This window comes from Salvia splendens, chromosome 19 (assembly GCF_004379255.2).
Source record: "Salvia splendens isolate huo1 chromosome 19, SspV2, whole genome shotgun sequence".
NCBI lineage: Eukaryota > Viridiplantae > Streptophyta > Magnoliopsida > Lamiales > Lamiaceae > Salvia > Salvia splendens.
The window spans coordinates 18,588,507-18,613,661 of NC_056050.1; the positions used below are offsets into that span (position 1 = coordinate 18,588,507).

At 42.1% G+C, this 25,155-nt stretch overlaps 1 protein-coding gene across 2 annotated transcripts; it reads left to right on the plus strand.

The window, feature by feature from the left end:
- Positions 1-22,896: 22,896 nt before the first annotated feature.
- LOC121778382 (probable polygalacturonase) lies at positions 22,897-24,827 on the plus strand. 2 transcript variants are annotated; one of them, XM_042175728.1, is made up of 4 exons: positions 22,897-23,027; positions 23,157-23,308; positions 23,377-23,450; positions 23,539-24,827. In XM_042175728.1, the coding sequence occupies exons 2-4, from the start codon at positions 23,268-23,270 to the stop codon at positions 24,138-24,140; spliced, it is 717 nt and encodes a 238-aa protein (XP_042031662.1). In that variant the 5' UTR covers positions 22,897-23,027; positions 23,157-23,267; the 3' UTR covers positions 24,141-24,827. The 2 variants fall into 2 exon arrangements, with proteins under 2 accessions (XP_042031662.1, XP_042031661.1); XM_042175727.1 differs by having other exon boundaries at positions 22,912-23,308.
- The last annotated feature ends 328 nt before the right edge of the window (positions 24,828-25,155 follow it).

Consider the following 25,155-nt stretch of genomic DNA (forward strand, 5'->3'; position numbering starts at 1 on the left):
TTTAAGCACATTAAAAGATGTGTCACTTCTCCAATGTGGGATAATTAACACTAGTTAATTATTCCCTAAACTCAAACTCCAAGGTTTAATTAAAAGCTAATCATGCCAAACTTTAATCCACTATTTCTCACTCACCGGAAATCGGATTTGAGAAAGTGAATATACGACATTTATCTGCGTAAAATGTAGATCGACGCTATATCATTTAATTTCACAAAATTATATGTCTCGTCACATTTATTATTTGGTCAAAATCCATTGACCGGGCATATTTTATTCCATGATTTCTACAATCCCCCACATGAGTGGAAATAGCCAAATGCATATGCATGCAGACACAAGCTCAACCATCGAAAGGTATATAAGCATAAGGATAGGTAGTTGTTGGCTTTGAACCCTCGATAGTCGACACCATCGGATACACAGGTGGCTTAGTAGCGCGATGCTTTGAACTAATCCCCCACGGCGTGCACCGAGACAATGGTGTTAACGCTTAAACACCTCAACCTAATCCGTTCTCACGTTTTGTGTCCTTTGCGGCCTTGGACACCACTTTGGGTTCATAAGTGTGTTATTTGAAGTGGCCTCACTTCACACTTATATAGGTGATTCCTAATCGAGTATCTTGCCCTACTCGGTCTCCTTGAGAACTCAATCTCCTCGAGATCCTTTAGGGGTCATTAAAAGTCGTAGACTTAGCCTCACCACTAGGCAAGCTTTCCGACACTCTATTATTCTCTAGGGAATAGATATAGTTGAGTGTTTCTCATGAACTCTCATAGCTTAATTGTCCCTTTGAACCAAGTTCTTGGGATCTCCAGTCATCATGGTTGGGTTACCACTATGATAATTCTTTAGTTTGTGGATTTCAAACTCATTCCCTCTAGCAACTTATTCATTTGATCACGGTTTAACCCTTTGGTTAGCGGATCCGCTAGATTATCTATTGACTTCACATAGTTAATTGTAATCACCCCTATTGTGATCAAATGTCTCACGGTGTTATGTCGTCGACGTATATGTCGAGACTTACCATTATAGAAGCCATTGTTTGCCCTTCCAATAGCCGCTTGGCTATCGTAGTGGATCAGCACTGGTGGCACTGGCTTACCTAAACATGGAATATCTTCAAGGAAGTTCTTAAGCCACTCGGCTTCTTCACCAGCCTTATCTAAGGCAATGAACTCTGATTTCATTGTTGATCGGGCTATACATGTCTGTTTTGTGGATTTCCACGATACAGCACTACCCCCAACAGTAAAGACGTATCCACTTGTTGAAAGTGAGTCTCTATTGTCGGATATCCAATTTGCATCACAGTACCCTTCAAGTACCAGGGGGTATCTCGAGAAGTGTAGCCGAAGATTTTGAGTATGTTTTAAATATCTCAAAACCCTCACAAGAGCTCTCCAATGCTCTTTGCTTGGATTGCTCGTGTAACGACTCAACTTGTTCACGGCACAAGCAATGTCAGGTCGAGTGCAATTAGTCAAGTACATAATGCATCCGATGACCCGTGCGTACTCTTCTTGTGCAACGGGCTCGCCTTTGTTCTTGCTCAAGTTAACGTCGAGTTCAATTGGAGTCTTAACCGGTGCGCCATCATAAGCTTTGAATTTATTTAATATCTTCTTAACATAATGTGATTGTGTTAAGATGATTCCATCAGACGTTCTTAGAATCTTCATTCCAAGAATTACATCGGCTAGACCCATGTCTTTCATGTCAAAGTTTCTCTTTAACATGGCCTTTGTATCGTTAATTACTTGAGTGTTGCTACCCAAGATTAACATATCATCAACGTATAGACACACTATAACATGGCCGTTATTAGTGCTCTTGATGTAGACACATTTATCGCACTCGTTGATTTTAAATCCATTTGATAACATCACATTATCAAACTTCAAGTGCCATTGCAATGGCGCTTGTTTCAATCCATATAGAGACTTTACGAGCTTGCATACCTTTTTCTCTTGTCCAGGTACTACAAACCCTTCGGGTTGCTCCATATAAATTTTATCTTCTAGTTCACCATTTAGAAACGCGGTCTTTACATCCATTTGATGAATCTCAAGATTGTGCAATGCAGCAATAACGAGAAGCATTAAGATAGATGTAATCCTTGTTACAGGTGAATAGGTATCGAAGAAGTCATGTCCTTCCTTTTGTTTAAAACCCTTTAGTACTAGTCGGGCTTTATACTTATCCACTGTTCCATCGGCCTTAAATTTCCTTTTAAGTACCCATTTGCAACCTAGAGGTTTCGCACCTTCAGGTAGATCTACCAACACCCAAGTGTGGTTTAGCAAAATTGAATCAATGTCGCTTTGAACAGCTTCTCTCCAATGTAGTCCATCTGGGCCATCGAAGGCTACTTTTATAGATGTCGGTTCTTCATCTAACATAAAAGCAATGTAGTCAGGACCAAATGTTTTTGGTGTTCTGACCCTACTACCACGTCTTAGTCATGTATCCTTTGGATCAGGCCTTGCACGCTTGCGCGATTCAGGTTCCTCGTCCGCTGATTTAGAACTAGTGGCTTCTACTTCAATTCTTGTCTCAGAATTGGTTAAGACTTTTTCCTTGTCTTTGCAAGGAAATGTATTTTCGAGAAATACAACATTCCTTGACTAAATTATTGTTCCTACTGTAATAGTCGATATTTCAGACTTGTGAACAACAAATCGATATGCACTACTATTATGTGCATATCTAATGAAGATGCAATCAACCGTTTTAGGTCCGATTGTAACTTCTTTGGGCGGAGGAACCATCACCTTTGCCAAACACCCCCACACTTTGAGGTATTTGTAGGATGACTTCCTTCCCTTCCACAACTCATAAGGAGTAACATCTTTTACTTTGAGAGGGATTTTATTCAAGATATAGTTGGCTGTCAAAACAGCTTCCCCCCTCACATGTTATGTGGTAATCCTGAAGTCAGAAGCAGTGCATTCATCATCTCTTTTAGAGTTTGATTTTTGCGTTCTGCAACACCGTTAGATTGTGGTGAATAGGGAGCAGTTGTTTGATGAATTATACCACTTGCGTTTCATAACTCCTCAAACGGGGCTACATATTCGCCTCCTCTATCGTTTCGAATCGTTTTGATTTTACAACCAAGTTGATTCTCAACTTCGTTTTTATAATTTTTGAATTCTTCTATTACTTCATCTTTACTTCTTAAAAGATAAATGTAGCAATACCTTGTGCAATCATCTATGAAAGTGATAAAGTACTTTTTACCAACTCTAGTTTGCACAATCTTTAAATCACATACGTCAGTGTGAATTAATTCAAGGGGTTTTATGCTTCGTTCGATCGAGTGAAACGACAACTTAGTCATTTTTGCTTCAAGACAAATTTCACATTTATCTTGGGTATCCACTTCATTAGCCTTTAGTAAATCTAAATTCACTAATCTTTTAATGGCTTTTGAATTTACATGTCCTAATCTACAATGCCACAAATTTGAACACTCAGTCAAGTAAGAGGAAGTAGATGCTTTATTATTATTAGCCAACGGCTTTGCAACACTGCGAGTTGCCACACTGAGCTTGAAAAGTCCATCGGTTACATAAACTTTTCCGAGTGACTTTCCAAACTTGTACAATGCAAACCTATCAGACTCAAATACAAGTTTAAACACCTTATTAACTAGTATTGATCCTGACACTAGGTTCTTGCGGATGTCCGGGACATGCAGTATATCCTTCAAAGTGATAGTGACGCCAGACGTCATCATGAGAATCACGTTGCCAATGCCGAGAACTTCGGACGATGCTTGATTCCCCATGTTGATCTTCCTTCCTTCAACCGCAGTGTAGGAGGCAAACTTGCTCCTATCTGAGCAGACATGAGCAGTAGCGCCGGTGTCGATGTACCAGCCACCCTTGTTATCAACAAGGTTAACTTCTTCAGTGACCACAGCAATGAAGTCATTTTCATCCCAGTCTTTGAACTCCTTCTCAATAACGTGGGCCGCCGGCTTCTTCTTCTTGCTGCGGCAGTCCTTGGCAAAGTGGCCAGTTTTGCCACACTTGAAGCATTCGCCTTCAAATTTCTTTGCAGGCTGCTTTCCCTTCCCTTTATCCTTTTGACTTGGGCGAGGGCGTTTGTTGGAGGGACCGCCCCGCTCCAACAGATTGGCTTTGGCTTCAAGTGGGCTAAAGCCCTTGGCCTTTTGGTCACTTTTGCGCACATCAGCCTCAATGTGCAATTTCACGATCAAGTCTTCAAGGGTCATCTGCTTTCGCTTGTGTTTGAGATAGCTCTTGAAGTCCTTCCAACTAGGAAGAAGCTTGTCGATGATCGTGCACCTTAAGAATTTGTCGGGCAAGGTCATCCCTTCAGCCACTAGTGCGTGAATGATCATTTGGAGCTCTTGAACTTGCTCCATGATGGGTCGAGAGTCGACCATCTTGTAGTCCATAAATTTGGATGCTACAACTTGCTCAGTACCTGCAGCATTATCTATGCTATACTTTCTTTCTAGGCTTTCCCACATCTCTTTTGATGTGGTTACAACAGAATATACATTGTACAAACTATCATCTAAAACACTTAGAATGAAATTTTTACAAAGATAATCTCCTTTTCTCCAAGCTTCATAGTCCGCCATGACTTCGAGCTTGGTCTCTTGATCGCTTGGCGCGGGCGGCTCGTTTTCCGTGAGGAAGTTGGCGACGCCCAATGTTGTCAAGTAGAACAACATCTTTTGGTACCACCTTTTGAAGTCAGATCCTCCAAACTTTGGTGGCTTCTCGGCAGGTGGCATCATTCTTGGTGCCAAAGGTGCCGCGCTTTGTCCATGGAAGGAACCAATTCCGTTTCCCCCGAAGGAGCCAACAACGTGGTTGGGCACCATTCATGTTGAGCATAGAGCCCGCCATGGTCGTACCAGCCCCGAAGGGACTAGCACCCGCGTGAGACCCGAAGGCCCCAGCATTCGTGTGAGACCCGAAGGCTCCAGCACTCGATCCATTAAAGGATCCGAAGGAACCACTAAAAGTGGAACCAACCGATCCACTCAAGGTGGATCCACCAGTGGGCCTAAAGGGGTTACCAAACTCCCAAGGGGTTGTTGATGAAGATGGATAGCGCCAGGGAGTGGGCATCATCGTCGGAATCGACTAGGTGTTAACCGGTCCAGTGGTCGCCATGGTGGAGGAAATGGCGGCGGCAGAGGTGGCAGCAGCGGTGTTGGATTTAGTCGACATCTCCAGCAAAGGTGTTAAATGTTTCGAAAGTGTTAAGTTCAGTTTATAGTCCAAATTCCTTCAAATGCAAGTTAGCTCGTCTTGCGATTGTTGGTTTCTAGGATTACAAGAGATACAACCGGGCGTAATACAACCCAAAAGAAGGAATACAAAAGGGGAAACTGAAATGAAATTACAATTGAGAAATTCGAAACAGTAACCGTGAACAGTGGTTTAGCCGAGTCGAGGAGGCCTCTTTACGCAAGACGAGATATGCCCCGGTAGTGCTCTCGGTTTGGCGTGTCGTCCCCAAAGATAAAACGGCTACGTCTCTAGTGAAACAGCACCGCAATCAACAGAGCTCCGGCGAACTGGATGGAGAGGACAGAGCTTTCGACAGAAAAACAATGCAGAGAGAGGGATAGAGCTTATGCTGTTATGCTTGTGAATTATATTTAAAATGCAGTGGAATGGCTAGCCTATTTATAGGCCAAGCCACCATGCAGGGTCAACCAAGCCATGAAGGCTCATCATGGCTCATTCGTAACCGTCGGCGGTTACAAGCTTGTGGCAGGAGTGTGCCTTCCGTGTGTGGATTTCTCACGTGGCAGCCGTGTAGGCTTTGACTGTGCTTGACGATGTGTCAAGCCACTTGGATTGCTGACTCAGCGGTGGTCTAAAAAGATTACTACGGGTCCAGACCCGAGCCCAAAGACCACCCAAAGACCAATTGTCAAGATCGAGATCGAGACCGAGCCCAGGCCCGGGCCCGAGGCCCGCGACCGCGACCACGACCACGAGCGGACGGCGGCGGCGCGCGCGTGTGCGCGCGTGTGGGCTCTTTCACCCATCTTGGTCCACTATAATTATTAAGTAACATAAAGTCACTTAATTTAAGCACATTAAAAGATGTGTCACTTAATTCAAACTCCAAGCTTTAATTAAAGCTAATCATGCCCAACTTTAATCCACTATTTCTCACTCACCGGAAATCGGATTTGAGAAAGTGAATATACTACATTTATCTGCGTAAAATGTAGATCGATGCTATATCATTTAATTTCACAAAATTAGATGACTCGTCACATTTATTATTTGGTCAAAATCCATTGACCGGACATATTTTATTTAGTCATCTTTTTTCCACTTGATAGAATGGAGGATCCCGGCTTGTGGGACCTCTACTCTGCTTCTTCATGTCCTTGTTTAGATCTTAGTCACTTTCGGGCTAAGATCATGTTTTTGGAACATTACATTTTGATTTTATTTCCGGGTTGTGGATCTGGCTAACCACCAGCCCACAAAGGGCGTTTTTTTATTAAAAAAAAAAGAGTTGGGTCTGCACCTGACAAAAGCAAATGTATGTATTGAAATTAAGAGTGAAAAGTATAAGCCATTATATATGTAATTGCATGAATTAGTGTCTTTCCCTCTAAAAAACTAAAGCTTGTTTAGAGCATCCACAACGGTTGTCGTCCCGCGCGGACGTTTGCCATTAGGCGCGGGAGGGACGGATACGGACGTCTGCTGAGGCATCGGAGTTCTGCGGCAATCTGACGACGTCCGTCATGACGTCCGCCATTGCGGGTTCCCGACGGATGTCCCGGCGGACGTCCCGATTTTCAATTTAAAAAAAACTCTATATATACGGCTCGTTGAACTTCATTTCATTCGTACCACTTATTTTAACGAGTTTCTGTTTCTCTCTACGTTTCTTTTATATATCCAGAATGGTTAGTGGCAGCGGTAGTGGTGCGGGTGGTAGTCGTGGAATTTCTGATGACGTACGTCGGCGAATTAGAGAACAGTTGCGGGTCGTTACGTCCAAGGAAATATTTCAGGCAATACAAGCGTCCTTGCAGCAGCAACAGCAGTCGGCAGTACCTCGACCCATCCATCGTCGAACTATAGTACCCCGGGACCACATTGCTATACACCGTCGGTTGTATGAGGACTACTTCACTCCGGAGTCGCGGTTTGGGGAGAACATGTTCCGGCGACGTTTTAGGATGCATCGTCCGCTATTTCTGCATATCGTGGGCGCTTTAGAGCGTCGATACGAGTATTTCAGGATGAGGGAGGATGTGGTTGGTAAACCCGGCCACACGCCCATACAGAAGTGCACTGCCGCAATTAGACAGCTGGCATACGGAGGTGCGGCCGACATGTTCGATGAGTACCTCCACATTGGCGAGACGACTTCCCGCGATTGTCTGAAGTATTTTTGTGAGGGCGTTAGGGAGATATTCGGGGATAGGTATCTTCGGAAGCCTACCCCCAAAGATTGCCAGACTCTGATGGATATGCACGGGAGTCAGCATAGGTTTCCGAGAATGTTCGGTAGCATAGATTGTATGCATTGGGAGTGGAAGAACTGCCCCGCCGCCTGGAAATGGGTGTACACTACCGATTTCAAGGGCAAGAATCCCACGATGATCCTTGAAGCGGTAGCTGACTACCGGCTGTGGATTTGGCATGCATATTTTGGAGTAGCCGGGTCGAACAACGACATCAGTGTCCTCCAGTCATCGCCCCTTTTCAACGACCAGTGTATGGGTGTTGGTCCGCCCGTCAGTTTTGTTGCCAACGGCAACCAGCACAACATGGGCTATTATTTGGCGGATGGGATATACCCTATGTGGCCCGTCTTTGTGAAGACTATCAGATGCCCCACAGAAGAAAAGAAGGTCTATTTTACGGGTCGTCAGGGGGCAGCGCGCAAGGATGTGGAGCGGGCATTTGGTGTGCTCCAGGCTCGATGGGCGGCAGTGAAGGGTCCATCACGGTTGTAGTACATTGACATCATCGCTGATATCATGTACGCATGTATTATCATGCACAACATGATTGTCGAAGATGAAGGTCCAGCACTGACTGATTGGGCCAATGATGATGTTGATGCTGCCGGTCCAAGCCATGGCGTGGCCACCGCCAATGTACGTATGGGGATACCCCATGAAGAGGCCGATCGAGTCGGTGCAATTGCCGACATGCGCCAACGACAAACCCATATTCGACTCCAGAATGATATTATTGAAGAGATATGGACGCGGAAGGGTAGTCGTTGATGTTTAGAATGTAATTTGTTTAGACTTTTTTTTGTTGAAATGTACTTTTTTTATTTTTTTTTATTTAATAAAATGTACTTTTTTATTTTTTTATTTAATTCCGTAAATTGTTTAATTTGGTGAATTTGTGAATTTTTATTATTATGGGATGTCCGTCGGGATGTCCTTGGGGATGCCCGCCATTGTGCAGTGGGATGTCCTTATGACGTGGCAGTGCAGTGTTTTTGGGAAATCCGTCGGGATGTCCGCTGGGACAATCGTCCCTCTGTGGATGCTCTTATATACTACTATTGGGAATATGAAAAGTCTTGCTATTAATAAAAATATAGACATTTAGGGAATTCACAATGAGCATCTCCACCAATCTCTTTAGTAGTACTGTTCATCCGAAACACCATTATTCCCCTCTCTTTCTATGCTATGTCACAATTCTCACAATTATCATCCTTCTAGCAATAATTATAATATTAATTTGCATTATTCATTATTTTAAATAATTTATAAAATACACAATCACTATTAAAAACACAAAACTAATAATAACAATTAAAGTATTAATAATATTAAGTCATAATTCAATAAAAATAATATTAATAATTAAAAACCAAACATAGATTTTTCACCTCACCTTTTTCTTCCCCAAAAATGGCGACAAACCAAACCACCCCCTGCTCGTGCCGCCCACCATTCCCATCCCTATATCCACCTCTCGTCCCATCTCTAGTCGCCGCTTGCCCACTCTTGCATTGGACTGCACCACTTGTTGTGACGCTGTGGCTGCTGGTGCACCTTCTCCATTCTGTTGTGGATAATCTTAGAGTAGATATAACCTTCGACAACTAAATTGCCAAAAGACTTGGGCGACGAAGAGTCTGTGACTATTTCCAACATTATTATTTATTTCCTCTGTCTCATCGTAGTTGACATCTGTTTAGGTGAGATTAATAATTTAGAGGTTGTGTAGAAAGAATAAAATATGAAAGATAATAAAGTAAGAGAAAAAAAAAGAAATACTATTCCATAAAATAGGAGCAAAAATAAAGTTTTATTAAGAAAAGAAAATAATTGAGATAGCTAAAAATGGAATAAACCTCAACTACCAGGAAATTGTAGATTACTAATCAAAGTCTAGAACACATAATGTGACTGCCAATAATTATACTACATTTTTATTTCTCAGTTTATAAAATGAGAAAGAAAAAGTTTTTCAAAGTAAAAAAGTTTATAATTATGAGGGATGAATTTAAAAGAAAATACAGTTATTTTAAGATGTAAAGAGAGTATAACAAAACGTTGTTTGAATGTTTTTAATCAAATCCGAAAATATCCGTTCAAATTGTTTATACGTTTCCAAATTCCAAAAATTTAAATCGCCTGTCACGAAATAATTGCAATCACTATTCCCTGCTTAAATCTCTCTCTCTCTAAATTCGCGGCAAAGACAATAGAGCTATCCTCGACAAACATTGCCTCCATTTTCTGCTCTCCGCTTTGCACATACCACGCACAGTCACATTCTGCTTTGTCTCTCTGCGCTTTTTGGTTTCGCCTCTTTTTTGTTAGCTTCTGTGTGTTTTCTTCGTCGAATGCTCTTCTTTTTTGGCACTAATTATTTTCCCCATTTCATAATCGGATAACTTCTAATTTCTCGTTTTTTCACTTATGTGAAAATTCATAAAACCAAATATATGGAACAAGGATGGAGAGAGAAGAAATATATCTTCATTAATGAATCAACTGAGTTACAATGAAGAAGCTAGCTCACTATTTATACACCAAGCTAGATATTTTTGGAGGAAAACAACTAACTCCTAACTAACAATATAACCAACTTCTTAACCAACTATATGCTGACTAGATGCCCAGTCACTGCCAACACGATGCTGAGTCAGCACTTTTATCTCAGCATGCAAGCTTTCTTTCTTCTTCTCATGCACGGCTTTTCTCTCCTCATGCATTCTGCCTTTGTCTTTACTTCTCCAACTTTCACATGCCCCTTCAAGATGGATTGTAGAGGCTTTCAAAATTCATCTTGCTTAATATGGAATGGAAAGACATTGGACCCAACGGTTTAGTAAAAATGTCAGCAACCTGCAGATTGTTTCTGATGTGTAAAGGTTTAATCACCCCTTCCAAGTACTTTTCTCTCACAGTGTGGCAATCTATCTCGATGTGTTTAGTTCTTTCATGAAACACCGGGTTAGAGCATATATGAATGGCTGATTGATTATCACAATACAAAGGAACAGCCTTTTCAATTTTAACTCCAAAATCAGTCAAGAGTGCTACTGCCCAGACCACTTCACAAGTGCCTTGTGCCATTGCTCTATATTCAGCTTCTGCCGAAGATCTAGAGACAATATTCTGCTTCTTGGCTTTCCAAGAAATCAAAGAACTTCCAAGATATAGACAATAGCCAGTCATCGATTTTCTTGTGTCTTGGCATGATGCCCAATCTGCATCAGTGAATATACTGAGATTCAATTTGCTGCTACTGGAATAGAATAAGCCGTGGCCTGGAGATCTCTTCAAGTATCTTAGGATCTTTTCTGCAGCTTCCCAATGTTCATCAGTAGGGCTGGCCACATATTGGCTTAATTTATGCACAACAAAGGTTACATCAGGTCTGGTGATGCATAGGTATAGCAGCCTGCCAATCAGCCTTCTATATTTTGATGTATCCTCCATAGGCTTCCCTGAATCTGCTCTTAGTTTCTTTAGAGGATCCATAGGAACTGCAGAGGGTTTACATCCCAGCATTCCAGTATCCCTCAACAAATCCATGACATATTTTCTCTGAGAAATCAGTATTCCCTTCTTATTTCTAGCTATCTCAACTCCTAGAAAATATTTAGGAACTCCCAAATCTTTAAACTTGAAGTGTTGAGATAGAAAGTCCTTGAAGTTCTCTGTTATTGCTGGATCAGTTGTGGCCACTAGAATGTCATCAACATACACAACTATCCCAAAGAAACCAGTGTGATCATGCTTAAAAAAGAAAGAGTGGTCTGATGCAGACTGTTGCAGACCAAAACCTTTCAAAACTTGAGAGAATTTCAAGTACCATTGCCTAGATGCTTGTTTTAGACCATATAGAGATTTCTTTAGCTTGCAAACTAAGGTTGATTGGGAATTTGCCCCTTCAACAGTCTGCCAGTCAGCCTTGAAGCCCGGGGGAAGAGTCATATATATATCTTCTTCTAGATCTCCATATAGGAAAGCATTGTTGATGTCAAGGTGAGTCAAAGACCAACCTTTTACTGCAGCTAGAGCCAACAAAAGTTTGACAGTAGTCAACTTTGCAACTGGAGAGAAAGTATCTAGGAAATCCACACCTTCCAATTGGGTGAATCCTTTAGCAACAAGCCTTGCTTTGTACCTTTCCACTGATGCATCTGGGTTGAACTTGACTTTATAGACCCATTTGCAATCAATAGGTACCTTCCCCGGTGGCAAAACAGTAATGAACCAAGTATCAGTTCTTAGAAAAGCTGACAGCTCCTCTTGCATTGCTTGCTGTCACTCAGGGTGTTGGGAGGCTTGTTTGTATGTGGCTGGCTCATAGATGGCAGACATGATGATGATATATTTGAGATATTCTGGAGAGAGCTTGGATAGGCTGAAGTATGAAGAGATTGGATAAGGTGAAGTGGAGCTCACAGAATTGCATATAAAATCAGTGAGGTGAGAGGGTGGCTTTATTGTTCTGCCAGATTTAGAAAGGGTATTTTCTGGATAGGAGGTGGATGGGGGGCAGAGAGATGTGGGAGATGGAGAGGAGATGGAAGGTGTGGGGAGATTATGGTCATTATTTGATGGAAGAATAGCAGAAGAAGATTGAGTATCTGCTGTGTTTCCAGAAGATGGAAACTGAGATGGAGTCAAATGACAGAAGGGAAAAACATCTTCATGGAAAACAACATCCCTTGTGACAAATTCTTGCAAAGTCTCCAAATCCAACAATTTATAACCCCTAAAATCTGATGGATATCCCAAAAGAACACATTTACTTGCTCTAGGGGAGAATTTGTCTCTGCCTCTTTGCAAAGTGGATGCATAGCAGAGGCATCCAACAACTCTTAAATGTGAGTATGATGGAGGTTTCTGGAATAGGATCTGAAATGGAGTGGAGTTATTTGGTAAAACTGAAGAAGGGATTCTGTTTATAAGATAAGAGGCATTGAGAATGCAGTCCCCCCCAGAAATGAATGGGCAAGAAAGATTGAAAAAGGAGACTCCTAGCAACATTCAATAAGTGCTGATGTTTCCTCTCTAGCCGAGCATTTTGTTGGGGGTTTCAACACAAGAAGGTTGGATCACAGTGCCAAAAGAAGAGTATAAAGAAGGGATATTGAACTCAGGGGCATTGTCACAACGAATGGCTTTGATTTTCTTGCCAAACTGAGAGGAAACTGTATTGAAGAACTCAGGTAAAATAGCCCCAGCATCTGACTTGTTTTGCATTAGGAATGTCCAAACAAACCTAGAGCAGTCATCTACTAAAGTTAGGAAGTATTTGAACCCTTGATTAGTAGGATGGCTGAAAGGACCCCAGGTATCACAATGAACAAGATCGAAACAACTTTCTGCTATACTGTCAGATCTTGTGAAAGAGAGATGTTTTTGTTTTGCAAGTGGACAAATTTCACACAGTGAAGGAATGATTTTATTTGGAAAATGAAGAACATCAGACATGGATTTCAACTTGCCATATGATAAATTCCCCAATCTCTTGTGCCATACATCAATATTAGCAACAAGATTAATAGATGGAATAACAGCAGAACTGGAAAAGGAATTAGAAATAGCTGGAAAAGAAGCAGAAATGGAAGAACCTTTATTATCTTCTGAGTCAGAGAGCTCTAGGGTATAAAGATTGCCTATTCGGCTATACCCCTCCCAATCACAATTGCCTGAGAAACTTCCTGAATTTCAAAGGATTCATGAGTGAAAATGACATTACATGAAAGTGAGGAAGTCAAGGAGCTTATGGAGATGAGATTGAAGCTGAAACTAGGGACACAAAGGACAGAGGATAAAGTGATATGTGAATTCAGTATGATAGAACCAATGTGTGTAACTAAAGCAGTGGCACCATTAGGAAGATGCACAGATGCATTTTTGATGGCAGAATAAGTATTGAACATGGACAAATCACAACAAACATGGTGAGTGGCTCCTGTGTCTAGGAGCCAATGTGGATTTGATGTAGTGACTGAAGCAATGAAGGGAATGAAGGATATAGTACCTGTGAAGGAGTTTGTGGAAGGATTATTCTGTGCGGCAGAGGACGAATATGGAAGTGGTGTGGATGTTGAAGGTGAGGAGTGAGTGGCAGTAGCAGCAAGTTGAGACTGCAGCATATTGATGAGCTGCTGACACTGATCAACAGATATAGCTGAAGGCATAGCAGATGGCACAACAGTAGAACCATTACATGAATCATCAAAGGTATTCTCCACAAAGTTCACAGACTTGGAGAAATTGCTATCCTTTTCATTGAATTTCCCTTTTTCCTTTGCCAAAACTTGGAGGAAATCCATGAGGCACAAAACATTTGTCTACTGTGTGGTTAGTCTTGCCACAATGAGAACACAGCCGACTCTTATTATATGATTGAGCAGCATTAGCAGAGTACAGCTGCTCACTCATCGAAGAAGTAATAGGAGGATGAGCAATGGTAGAAGAGGCATTACCATTAATTGTACGCTGCATCTCTTCCTGCAAAACAAGAGAGAAAACCTTGGATAAAGGAGGTATAGGAATCATGGAAAGAATGCTTGATCGGATCTGAGAAAAACTAGCGTTGAACCCGATCAGAAATTGCATGCTACATTCTTCTTCCTGATATGTATTCCATTTTGATGCACTGTTGCATCGGCAAGTACCACAAATACACCAAGTAATCGGCTGAGAATGGTGATATTCATCCCATAGAATCCACAGATTTATGAAATAAGTGTTGACATCATCGTGCCCTTGCGTGAGAGACATGATCTTCTGCCTCAGTTGATAAGCACGAGCTGTATCCAATTGAGAGAAGCGATCGCGTAGATCAGACCAGATCTCATGTGCATTATCAATGTACATGATGCTGGAACAGATTTGATCTGAAATTGAGTTCCGAAGCCATGAGACAACCATGGAATTGCAACGGAGCCACGCCGGGAACAATAAATCATCCTCGGCCGGTCGAAGAAGAGCTCCATTCACAAATGGAAGCTTATTCTTCGCTATGAGAGCAGTGGTGACTGATCGACTCCAGTTGATGTAGTTCGAACCAGTCAGCACGTGAGGAACCAATTGAAAACTCGGATTGTCACTTGGATGAAGGTAGTATGGGCTGGATGCATCCTCCATTGGAGGAATGTGAGCAGCATTTGCACCACGAGTGTTGCGAGCCATTGAAAAAGAAGAGAAAGAGATGCGGAAGCAATAGATTGATCAATATTCTCCTGATACCATGTGAAAATTCATAAAAGCAAATATATGGAACAAGGATTGAGAGAGAAGAAATATATCTTTATTAATGAATCAACCGAGTTACAATGAAGAAGCTAGCTCACTATTTATACACCAAGCTAGATATTTTTGGAGGAAAACAACTAACTCCTAACTAACAATATAACCAACTTCTTAACCAACTATATGCTGACTAGATGCCCAGTCACTGCCAACACGATGCTGAGTCAGCACTTTCATCTCAGCATGCAAGCTTTCTTTCTTCTTCTCATGCACGGCTTTTCTCTCCTCATGCATTCTGCCTTTGTCTTTACTTCTCCAACTTTCACAACTTATGCTCTGTGCCTCCATCAATCCTAGAAGATTTGCATTTGGAATTTTCTCCTCGGTCTATTTCCAGATCTCTTTTTACCTTTCTGCGTCGTTTTCCTTTCTTCAACCAAAGATCTTACTACTATCTCCTTGTTGCCTTGTGTTTGCTTGTTTCCTCTCGCTAAATTAGCAAGCAATTAGGTCAAATGTATCGTTTTGATTGTTCATTTTGGTTTTGTGTTGGAACGTTATCACTACTATTGTTAATTAATTTTGGAAAATTCACGAATGGAGAATGGGCAACTTGCTCCGGGATCGTTCCAATGAGCTACCGGAACAATAAGATATCGATAACGGACTTCGGAGGCGTAGGCGATGGGGTGACGCTGAACACGAAAGCATTCAGGGAAGCAATTTACAGAATTGAGCATTTGAGAAGGAGAGGTGGCTCTCTGCTTTACATTCCTCCCGGCGAATATCTAACCGGACCTTTTAATCTCACTAGCCGTATGACTCTCTACTTGGCAAGAGGCGCCGTGATCAAAGCCACTACGGTATCTAAACCTGTTAGAAAGGAAAATATGTAAATAAGGAAAATAGGTAAGCAAGGAAAAAAAATTAATTAGGGAATGAGTATTATGACAAATCTTGCCAATTTTATGTAACCCTTGGCCTATTTAAAGGAGGCGTACCTATTGTAATTCTCTGAACAAGTTGAATGAATAATACTCACATCTTTCAACATGGTACCAGAGCAAAGGCTCTATAACAAAATCATCATAGCCTAATACCTTTCCCGACCAAGAAGGCGGTTATTTTCAACCTGCAACATATCAGACGATGAAGAGAAACCAAATATGGAGGAGACACGATTAAAGATGAGTAAGAATGTTTACTCTAGCCGTTAAACTCAACGAGATGAATTATCCCCTATGGAAACGGCTGATGAGAGTAGCCATCGTGGGAAGACGAGCAAACAGGTATATCACCGGTACACCGCAGCCGCCGGAACCTGGAATGAAGGGGTACACAGAATGGGAGGAAGCCGATATGACAGTGTTCTCATGGATAATTGACAACGTCGAAACAGAAATTGTTGTCGACTTTGCACATCACCAAACCGTGCAAGCTCTGTGGGAGAGCCTACAAACTACATTCGAAAGTACTGCAGATCCATATTTGTTGTATGATCTAGAGGAAAAGGCAGGCCGAATCGTGCAAGGGGAACATGGGCTAGAAACATATTAGCGACATCTCCACGGAATCTGGGTCGAAATTGACCGATGCCAACATCAACCTGTGGATTGCTGCGACAAGGGGATTAGCCAACTTCGAACGTATGTAGCAACAAGACGGCTGTTCAAATTCCTAACAGGCTTGAATGCAAGATATGACGGGATCCGAAGGGATATTCTCAAGGAAATCCCGTTGCCCTCAGTCGAGACCGCATACGGTCTGGTAAAACGAGAAGCTATGCGGTTGAAAATCATACCGACAGCAGACATCGATCTCCAGACCGGCGCAATCAACGATGGATCATCATCGGGCCAAGTCGGACATGGGTTCGCCGTCAGAAACCAGCCACCACCGCGACCAAAACAACCACCCCCACGAACCGCCGCGCAACAGCCCAATCGCCAAGGCGGTTTCAAACCCGACAAATCAAAATTTTGGTGCTCTCATTGCGGAAAACAAAGACATACTCGAGATACATGTTTCCTCCTCGTTGGATTTCCGGAATGGTGGGATGAAAATCAAAAGGCTAAAGCTCGATTAGCCATCGGAGTCGAAGATGGAGGCGGATTATTTCTGCAAGGAGCAGGGAATAGAGAGATGACTAACACCCGTGGGAGAGCAGGAGATACCGGTCCTCAACCGGGTGGAGGCGGCAGGCCCGGCGAGGCAGCCTTCGCGGAGAAGAAAGGAGGCGGGTCATATGGAGGTAACGGATTGGGGTTGATCAGAAACCCCGATACCCAATTTGATTTTCAGAATAAACCCCAAAGCATGAGTAATTTAATTTCTGGTCCTTATAGTTCAGAATATATGCAATATGACCCGGGAAAATTACAGTTAGGACCCCAGAAAAACTGTATTCTACGTTTGACCCCAAAACTGTCTAAAAGTTCCGTCTTAAGCCCAAATCGTTTTGCACCCTTGGAAAATATACCTATTGCATGCATTGCCCAAAGTAAAATTGACCCTAAGGAGAGTGAGTGGATTTTTGATTGTGGGGCAACTGATACTATGACCTACGATCTGAAAGATTTTTGTGAATTTAATGGGGCAACTAAAAGCCAAATTCAAACTGCCGATGGAGAGTTGACCGCTGTGGGTGGGAGTGGAACCATTGAAATATCCCCAACCCTGAAGCTTACAAATTGCCTCTATGTGCCCAAATTATCTCATAAACTTATGTCTATCAGCCACGTGACGAAAGAATTAAACTGTACGTTACTAATGCATCCAAACTTCTGTGTATTACAGGATATCAGGACGAGGAGGATAATTGGGCGTGGCACTGAGCGTCAAGGTCTTTATTATGTGGATGAGATTACTCAACAAGGTGGCACCGCGATGCTTGCTCACGGATCTGCAAATCGGGAAGCTTGGTTGTGGCACTGCAGATTGGGGCATCCATCCTCAGGTTATTTAAAATTGCTTTTTCCAAAGTTTTCCCATTTTAAGGATATGCGAATCTTGTGTTTTGGAAAAAAACCACAGACAATCCTTTAGATCAAGTGATACTCGTGTTAAGACTATTTTTTCTCTAGTGCATGCCGATGTTTGGGGTCCTGCTCCTATTGTTGGTGATCATGGTTTTAAATATTTTCTCATTTTTGTGGATGACTACACTAGATTGACTTGGGTATATTTTTTGAAGCATAAATCTGACGTTTTTGAAAAATTTACCCGTTTCTTTACAATGATCCAGACACAATTCCAAACCACGATCAAAATTCTTAGAACCGATAATGGTAGGGAATTTGTTAACAAAGACATGACTGATTTTTTTAAAGAAAAGGGGTTAGTTCATCAAACTACTTGTCCTTACACTCCTGAACAAAATGGTGTAGCTGAACGAAAGAATAGGATAATCCTAGAGGTCACGAGAGCCCTGTTTTTTTACTCAAATGTTCCTAAATTTTTATGGGCCGAAGCTGTTGCCACTGCTGTCTACCTGATTAATCGTTTGCCTACAAAAATTTTGGTATGAAAACTCCTTTGCAGACTCTCGCATCCCTTACTGATATTCCCCCACCTCTCATACTTCCGCTCAAAATCTTTGGTTGTTCCGTTTATGTGCATGTACCGAAACACGAAAGAGGAAAATTTTCTGCATGTGCAATAAAATGTGTTTTTTTGGGGTATGGGGTAAATCAGAAGGGCTATCGATGCTATCACCCGGGGTCTAGGAAGGTTATAACAACTATGAATTGTAATTTTCTAGAAAATGAATACTTCTATCACACCCAACCTCGGGGTCAGGGAGGAGTGCTGTTCAGGGGGAGTGTGATAAAATTGGACCCCTCAGTTTTCCGATGCCACATCCAAGTATCTCGAACGTGGAACCAACAGAACAAGCTAGTGTCACTGCCGAGTCAGTCACATCTGCTGTAGAGCCTCCTCAACCGCCTACGCCTGAATCGAGTCCTCCTCCAGTTATATCCGAGGTAATTCCTGAAACTAGCTCAGATAATACAGTTATTACTCCTGACACTTTTGGTGTAGACGAGAATGAGAATGCAGCAATTGATGGTGATACTGGCCGCTATATACTCCCCAACAGAACTACTCGTGGGGTCCCGGCTAAGAGATACAGTCCTGAGAGGATTAGTAGAAGCCGATATTCTATGGCGAATCTGGCTAAAACAAATCTAACAGAGATGGCTAGGGCGTTTGAAGCAACACTTTACGAAGAAGAAGAAATCCTATATACGGCCGAGGAGGCTATGAAAATTGCTCACTGGCGAGAAGCAATGCTAGTAGAAATGCGGGCTCTAATGAAGAACAATACATGGGAAGTATGTCTTAAACCTGATGGAGTTCGAACTGTGGGATGCAGATGGGTCTTCACTATCAAACGGAGGCCAGATGGGTCGATTGAAAGGTATAAGGCGAGACTTGTGGCCAAAGGATACACTCAGACTTATGGAGTTGATTATGCTGAAACATTCTCACCGGTAGCAAAAATGAGTACTATTCGAGTGCTCTTCTCAATAGCGGCAGTCAGGGAATGGCCACTACATCAGTTTGACGTGACAAACGCATTCTTACATGGGGAACTGAAGAAGCCCATTTACATGGAGCCACCACCTGGATTTGTTGGAGATTTCGAAGGAGGAAAGATTTGCAAACTAAAACGAACACTATATGGGCTAAAGCAGTCACCTAGAGCTTGGTTTGGGAGATTCTCTGAGGCAATGAAGAAGTATGGGTATGAACAAAGCAACTCTGATCATACATTATTCTTGAAGAAAAGAGAAGGAAAGATTACATGCCTCATCATCTATGTAGATGACATGATTCTCACGGGAGATGATGAAGAGGAAATAAGCAAGCTAAGGAAGAATTTGTTTGCAGAGTTTTAAATGAAGGACTTGGGATTACTAAAGTACTTTCTGGGTATAGAAGTGTTAAGGTCAAAGACGGGGATCTTCATCAGTCAGAGGAAATATGTACTTGACTTGTTAACCGAGACAGGACTACTGGACTGTAAGCCAGCAGATACTCCTATGGTTCAGAATCATGGTCTGCGGATAGTTGAAGGAGCTGAAGCCACTCACCGCACGAGATATCAACGTTTAGTTGGGAAATTGATATACCTATCCCACACTAGACCCGACATAGCTTATGCAGTTGGAGTAGTTAGTCAGTTTATGCATGCACCTCAAGTAGCTCACTGGGAAGCAACACTGAGGATTGTTCGATATCTGAAAGGGACAGCGAACCATGGGATTCTATTCGAGAATCATGGACATTTAGAGATTCATGGATTCACAGATGCTGATTGGGCAGGAAACCCAAATGACAGAAAATCAACTGCTGGATATTTTACCTTTGTGGGAGGAAATCTTGTCACGTGGAGAAGCAAAAAACAGAAAGTGGTAGCTTTGTCAAGTGCAGAAGCTGAATTTCGAGGGATTAAGAGTGGGTTGACTGAGATTCTGTGGCTGAGGAAATTGATGACTGAGTTGAACTTAAACTCACAGAAGTCATGTAAGTTGTTCTGTGATAATAAGGCGGCAATTAGTATATCTGAAAATCCAGTTCAGCATGATCGGACAGAACATGTCGAGGTGGATCGACATTTCATCAAGGACAATATAGAGGCTAAGACGGTAGAACTTCCTTTTGTGAGATCTGAAGATCAGTTGGCGGATATACTCATGAAAGCTGTCGATGCAAGAAGCTTCCATGAGGTATTGGGCAAGTTAAGTATCGGTAATTCCATTACTTAACTTGAGGGGGAGTGTTAGAAAGGAAAATATGTAAATAAAGAAAATAGGTAAGCAAGGAAAAAAAAATTAATTAGGGAATGAGTATTATGGCAAATCTTGCCAATTTTATGTAACCCTTGGCCTATTTAAAGGAGACGTACCTATTGTAATTCTCTGAACAAGTTGAATGAATAATACTCATATCTTTCAACAAAACCTCTTCATTATTCTTTGCATTTTTAATCCATGTGCATTTTATGTTTCCATTGCTGCTTTTGCTTTGTAATTGAATTGGAGATTTAGGAAGTTCAATTTGTCTTGCATAAAGTTGTAGTGTGCTTTTAGAGTTGGGGAAAAATGGTGCTGTTTCTATGTTGAAGCCTAGTAACTTATGCATTTCTAAATTCTACTGCTGAATTGTACTTGAGCTTGAGGACAAGCGAAGCAATGCCGCTGTAGTTTCTGTTTCTGATAAGTATGATTAAAAGCAAAGTATGATTGGAAATGGGGAGCATATGTTGTGTGTTAATTGTGATGTATGTGGTTCAATAGGATGTGTCTCGGGTTACGGTGAAAGAGACCGTTAACTTTTAAAGCTCGATTTCGTAGTAAAGAATCATGGCGTAGGAGGCACTAAGTTTGTCATGTGGACCAAGGAGTAGCTGGCTGACTTTATTGCATGTGAAGATGTTTCAAATGAAGTTTTGTTTTCCAGCTGTGATAGTGAAAAAAACCAGCACTGTTATGTATATTCAGAATACCCAGAAACCCACCCGTTATTGCTATGTATTACTCGTAATCTATCGTCTTAGAGGTCGAATGAGCGGTTACTGTTTGCTTTAGAAGTGCTTCCAGCGCTCCTTTTTGTTGGAATAAGGAAATCAATTAATTGGAAAACAAGAAGGCAAGAATAATGAAGGAAATTAATTAAAGATTATGGAAAATTAAACTAAGAAGATATTTATGGAATTAGAATATATTTTCTATGTATAGCTAGAATTAAAGCCTATAAAAGGTTGTGTAACCATTGAGAGAATTAACCCAAGCATATTACAATGTAATCTCTAAAGTTCTCACGTCTTTCACTTTCTGTAATAATATTTTATTTTCCGCATTTTACTAATTGATCGCCGCGAAAGGAGCAGCAGTAAGAAACTTGCCGGAGGCAGCTTGTGTCGGCTTCAAAACTGGAATCCGTCATAGGGGGAACCTTGGAAACATTAACCGAGAAGAGAACCAATGATCCTCGATGGTGTCGAGGCACCAGAGAAAAAGGAATTACGGAACAGACGCGGAGTTCGGCGATATCTCGGTAGAGGTGGCATGGTTTGAGAGTATGTCACCCAGAAAAGACCAATGAAGAAACATAAAGGAGGCTGGTGGTTTCACGTCTTCATTGTTATGGGTCTTCAAAAAGGAGAAATAAATTTGGGCCTAGTGGTATTAGGCTCAAGAAAGAAAAGAAATGAATGGGCTCATAGTTTGAGCTGGAATGGGCCGAGAATGGTCTAAATTTGGCTCCTAGATACGAGCAAAAACTGTCTAGATTAGCTCCTTGACAAGAGTCAAAACTGTCTGAATTAGCTCATCGACAAGAGTCAAAATTAGCTCCTCGACAAGAGTCAAAACTGTCTAAGATGGCTCCTAGATATGAGTTAAAACTATCTAAGATGGCTCCTAGATACGAGCTAAAATTATCTAAGATAGCTCCTAAATATGAGTAAAAACTGTTTAAAGAAGCTCTCGGACACGAGTTAAAATTGTCTAGATTGGCTCCTTGACACGAGTTAAAACCGTCAACAAAAAATTGAAATACTCCTTGAAACGAGTCTAAACTTTCAATAACTCTTTGATACGAGTATAAAGTATCTATGATGAATTGAAGAAGCTCTATGATACGAGCATAAACTATCAATGGAAATTGAAGAACTTTTAAATACCAGTATAAATTATTTATCAAACTAAAGATCGTGCAAGTTAAGTGTCGAAAAACTCGATACTCAACTTGAGGGGAGTGTTTGAATAAGGAAATCAATTAATTGGAGAACAAGAAGGCAAGAGATGAAGTTATGGCAAGAATAATGAAGGAAATCAATTAAAGTTTATGGAAAATTAAACCAAGAAGATATTTATGGAATTAGATTATATTTTCAATGTATATCTAGAATTGGAGCCTATAAAAGGTTGTGTAACCATTGAGAGAATTAACCCTAGCATATTACAATGTAGTCTTTAAAGTTCTCCCGTCTTTTACGTTTCAACTCTTTTACTATTTATGTTTCATATATCATGCAGTAACTCATCTGCAGCAATTAGTTTACATTTCTGATAGAAGAGGTTAAATTCTTTGGATAATAAATTGTAAATTGCTTCAGATGTTATGAAATAGATTAATCTTGTTTGTAATAACTTCTCACCAGTCTTTGACATTTCTTGTTGGTTAATGCTTCAGGATGTTGGGCGGTGGCCATTGATAGCGCCGTTGCCCTCTTATGGAAGAGGAAGAGAACGGCCTGGGGGAAGGTATATGAGCTTCATCCACGGTAACGGTCTACATGATGTGATCATCACATGTGAAAGAAACTTGTGGTCCATATATATCTCTACCTAGATTCTACATGCCTCAGTATGTACAAAAATCTCAATTCAACAGAATGTTTGCCGGTTGATAGGGGAAAGTGGAACAGTCGATGGCCAAGGCGGCATCTGGTGGGACATGTGGAGGCGAAGAAATCTCAAGTTCACTCGACCAAACCTGAACTCGAGAGGCGTTCTCATTTCCAATGTCATTTTCAAGAACTCTCCCTTTTGGAACATACAGCAGGTAATATCTGAATGCTCACAATATGTTCAGAATAAAACATGTTTTTGATTTGAACTCCCTCTTGCCAGTCATGTTGTGGTTCGATATGTAACGATTCTTGCTCCTGCCGACTCCCCCAACACTGATGATGGAATCGATCCAGGTATAAAATCAAAAAGCATTTCGTTCTTCTGGCTTCGAATAGTAGTATCTGATCGTTTTCTTTGTATTTTGATTATTTCGTGATCCAGATTCAAGCTCCAATATATGCATCGAGGACTCCTACATATCCACCGGGGACGACCTAGTAGCTGTGAAGAGCGGGTGGGATGAATACGGGATCGCATTTGGTCGCCCCAGCCACAGCATCACCATCAGAAGACTAACCGGATCATCGCCATTTGCTGGCATAGCAGTTGGAAGTGAAACCTCCGGTGGCGTGGTGGACATCCTGGCAGACCACATAACTCTATACAACATGGGGATCGGCATACACCTCAAGACCAACGTCGGCAGGGGAGGAATGGTGAGAAACATAACTGTGTCGAACCTCTACATGGAGAATGCTCGGACAGGGATAAAGATCTCAGGCGATGTAGGAGACCACCCGGACGAGTACTACAACCGGAAAGCTCTCCCGGTTCTCAAGAATGTGGTGATCAAGAATGTTTGGGGAGAAAGAGTCCAGCAACCCGGCCTCATCCGCAGCCTTAAAAACGCACCATTCACTGATATTTGCCTCTCCAACATACATCTCGGTGGCGCACGGCCGTGCCAGTGCTCTCATGTGATCGGAGCCGCCGTTCAAGTTAGCCCCTCGCCGTGCGCTCAGCTCTCCCCCGCCAGCAGTTAGGTGCATGCTCCTCTTCCTTCTAAAATCTCCCTAATTTGTAGCTCATCCTTTTAATATGAAGAGCCAGTAAATTTTATAATGTGTTATACTAGCAATTATTTTGTTTACATGAATTGAACACAATCAATCACACACCAGCAAACATTAACACAAATGGGGGCAAATTTATTTACATACATGTATACATATAAGAAGTGGTAACATACATATCAAAATACTATATAGGAGCAGGGGATTATTATTGGAGAATCATTGAAGTTTCTAGAAATAATTGTTCAAGAATTTACGCACGCCCTTGAAGAAAGGGGATTTCTTCGTCTTCTCTTCCTTCTCATTTCGGAGAATGAAACGTTGCTTCAATATCTTCAGCTTCTTCTCGCGATCGAACCGATCGTAATCGTAGTGTTTGAACACGACTCTCTTCCCCCGATCAACCTCCTCTTCGTTATCGTTGTTGGTGTCCTCGCTGCGACGGCGAAGGTGGTGGCGGTGCATCCTTATCCACCGCCCAGGGATCCGCTTGCCTCCGCCGCGAACAGCGGGCTGCTTGAAGTCGGTGTTCTTGCCGGAGACGATGAGCATGTCGTTTCCGAGGGAGATCTGGCGGTTATCCCTCACGGTAGGCTGCTTGAAGTCGGTGGCGATGAGCATGTCGTTTTCGAGGGAGATCTGGTTGTTATCCCTCACGGTAGGCTGCTTGAGGTCGGTGGCGATGAGCATGTCGTTTCCGAGGGAGATCTGGTGGTTATCCATCACGGCAGGCTGCTTGATGTCGGTGTTCTCGCCGGAGGCGATGAGCATGTCGTTTCCGAGGGAGATCTGGTGGTTATCCCTCATTGTAGGGTAGAATTTGAAGTGGTGGCGGCAGGGGCGCTTAAGGAAGAGGCGGTTGATCGGACGGAAGGTGATCCTGGTCATCGGAGCGGAGGAGGCGACGGAGAAGTTAGGATCGGTCTCCGGGTTGGTTTTGGCGTCTGCGTCGGTGTTGATCGGTTCGCTGGAGAGACGGAGCGCG

Excerpts from the sequence above, each read along its gene's own strand:
- LOC121778382 (XM_042175728.1), top strand. The coding sequence starts at position 23,268 with ATGTCATTTTCAAGAACTCTCCCTTTTGGAACATACAGCAG. Across the intron at positions 23,309-23,376 it reads CCTTTTGGAACATACAGCAG|TCATGTTGTGGTTCGATATG; the intron begins GTAATATCTGAA and ends CCCTCTTGCCAG. Across the intron at positions 23,451-23,538 it reads TGATGATGGAATCGATCCAG|ATTCAAGCTCCAATATATGC; the intron begins GTATAAAATCAA and ends TTCGTGATCCAG.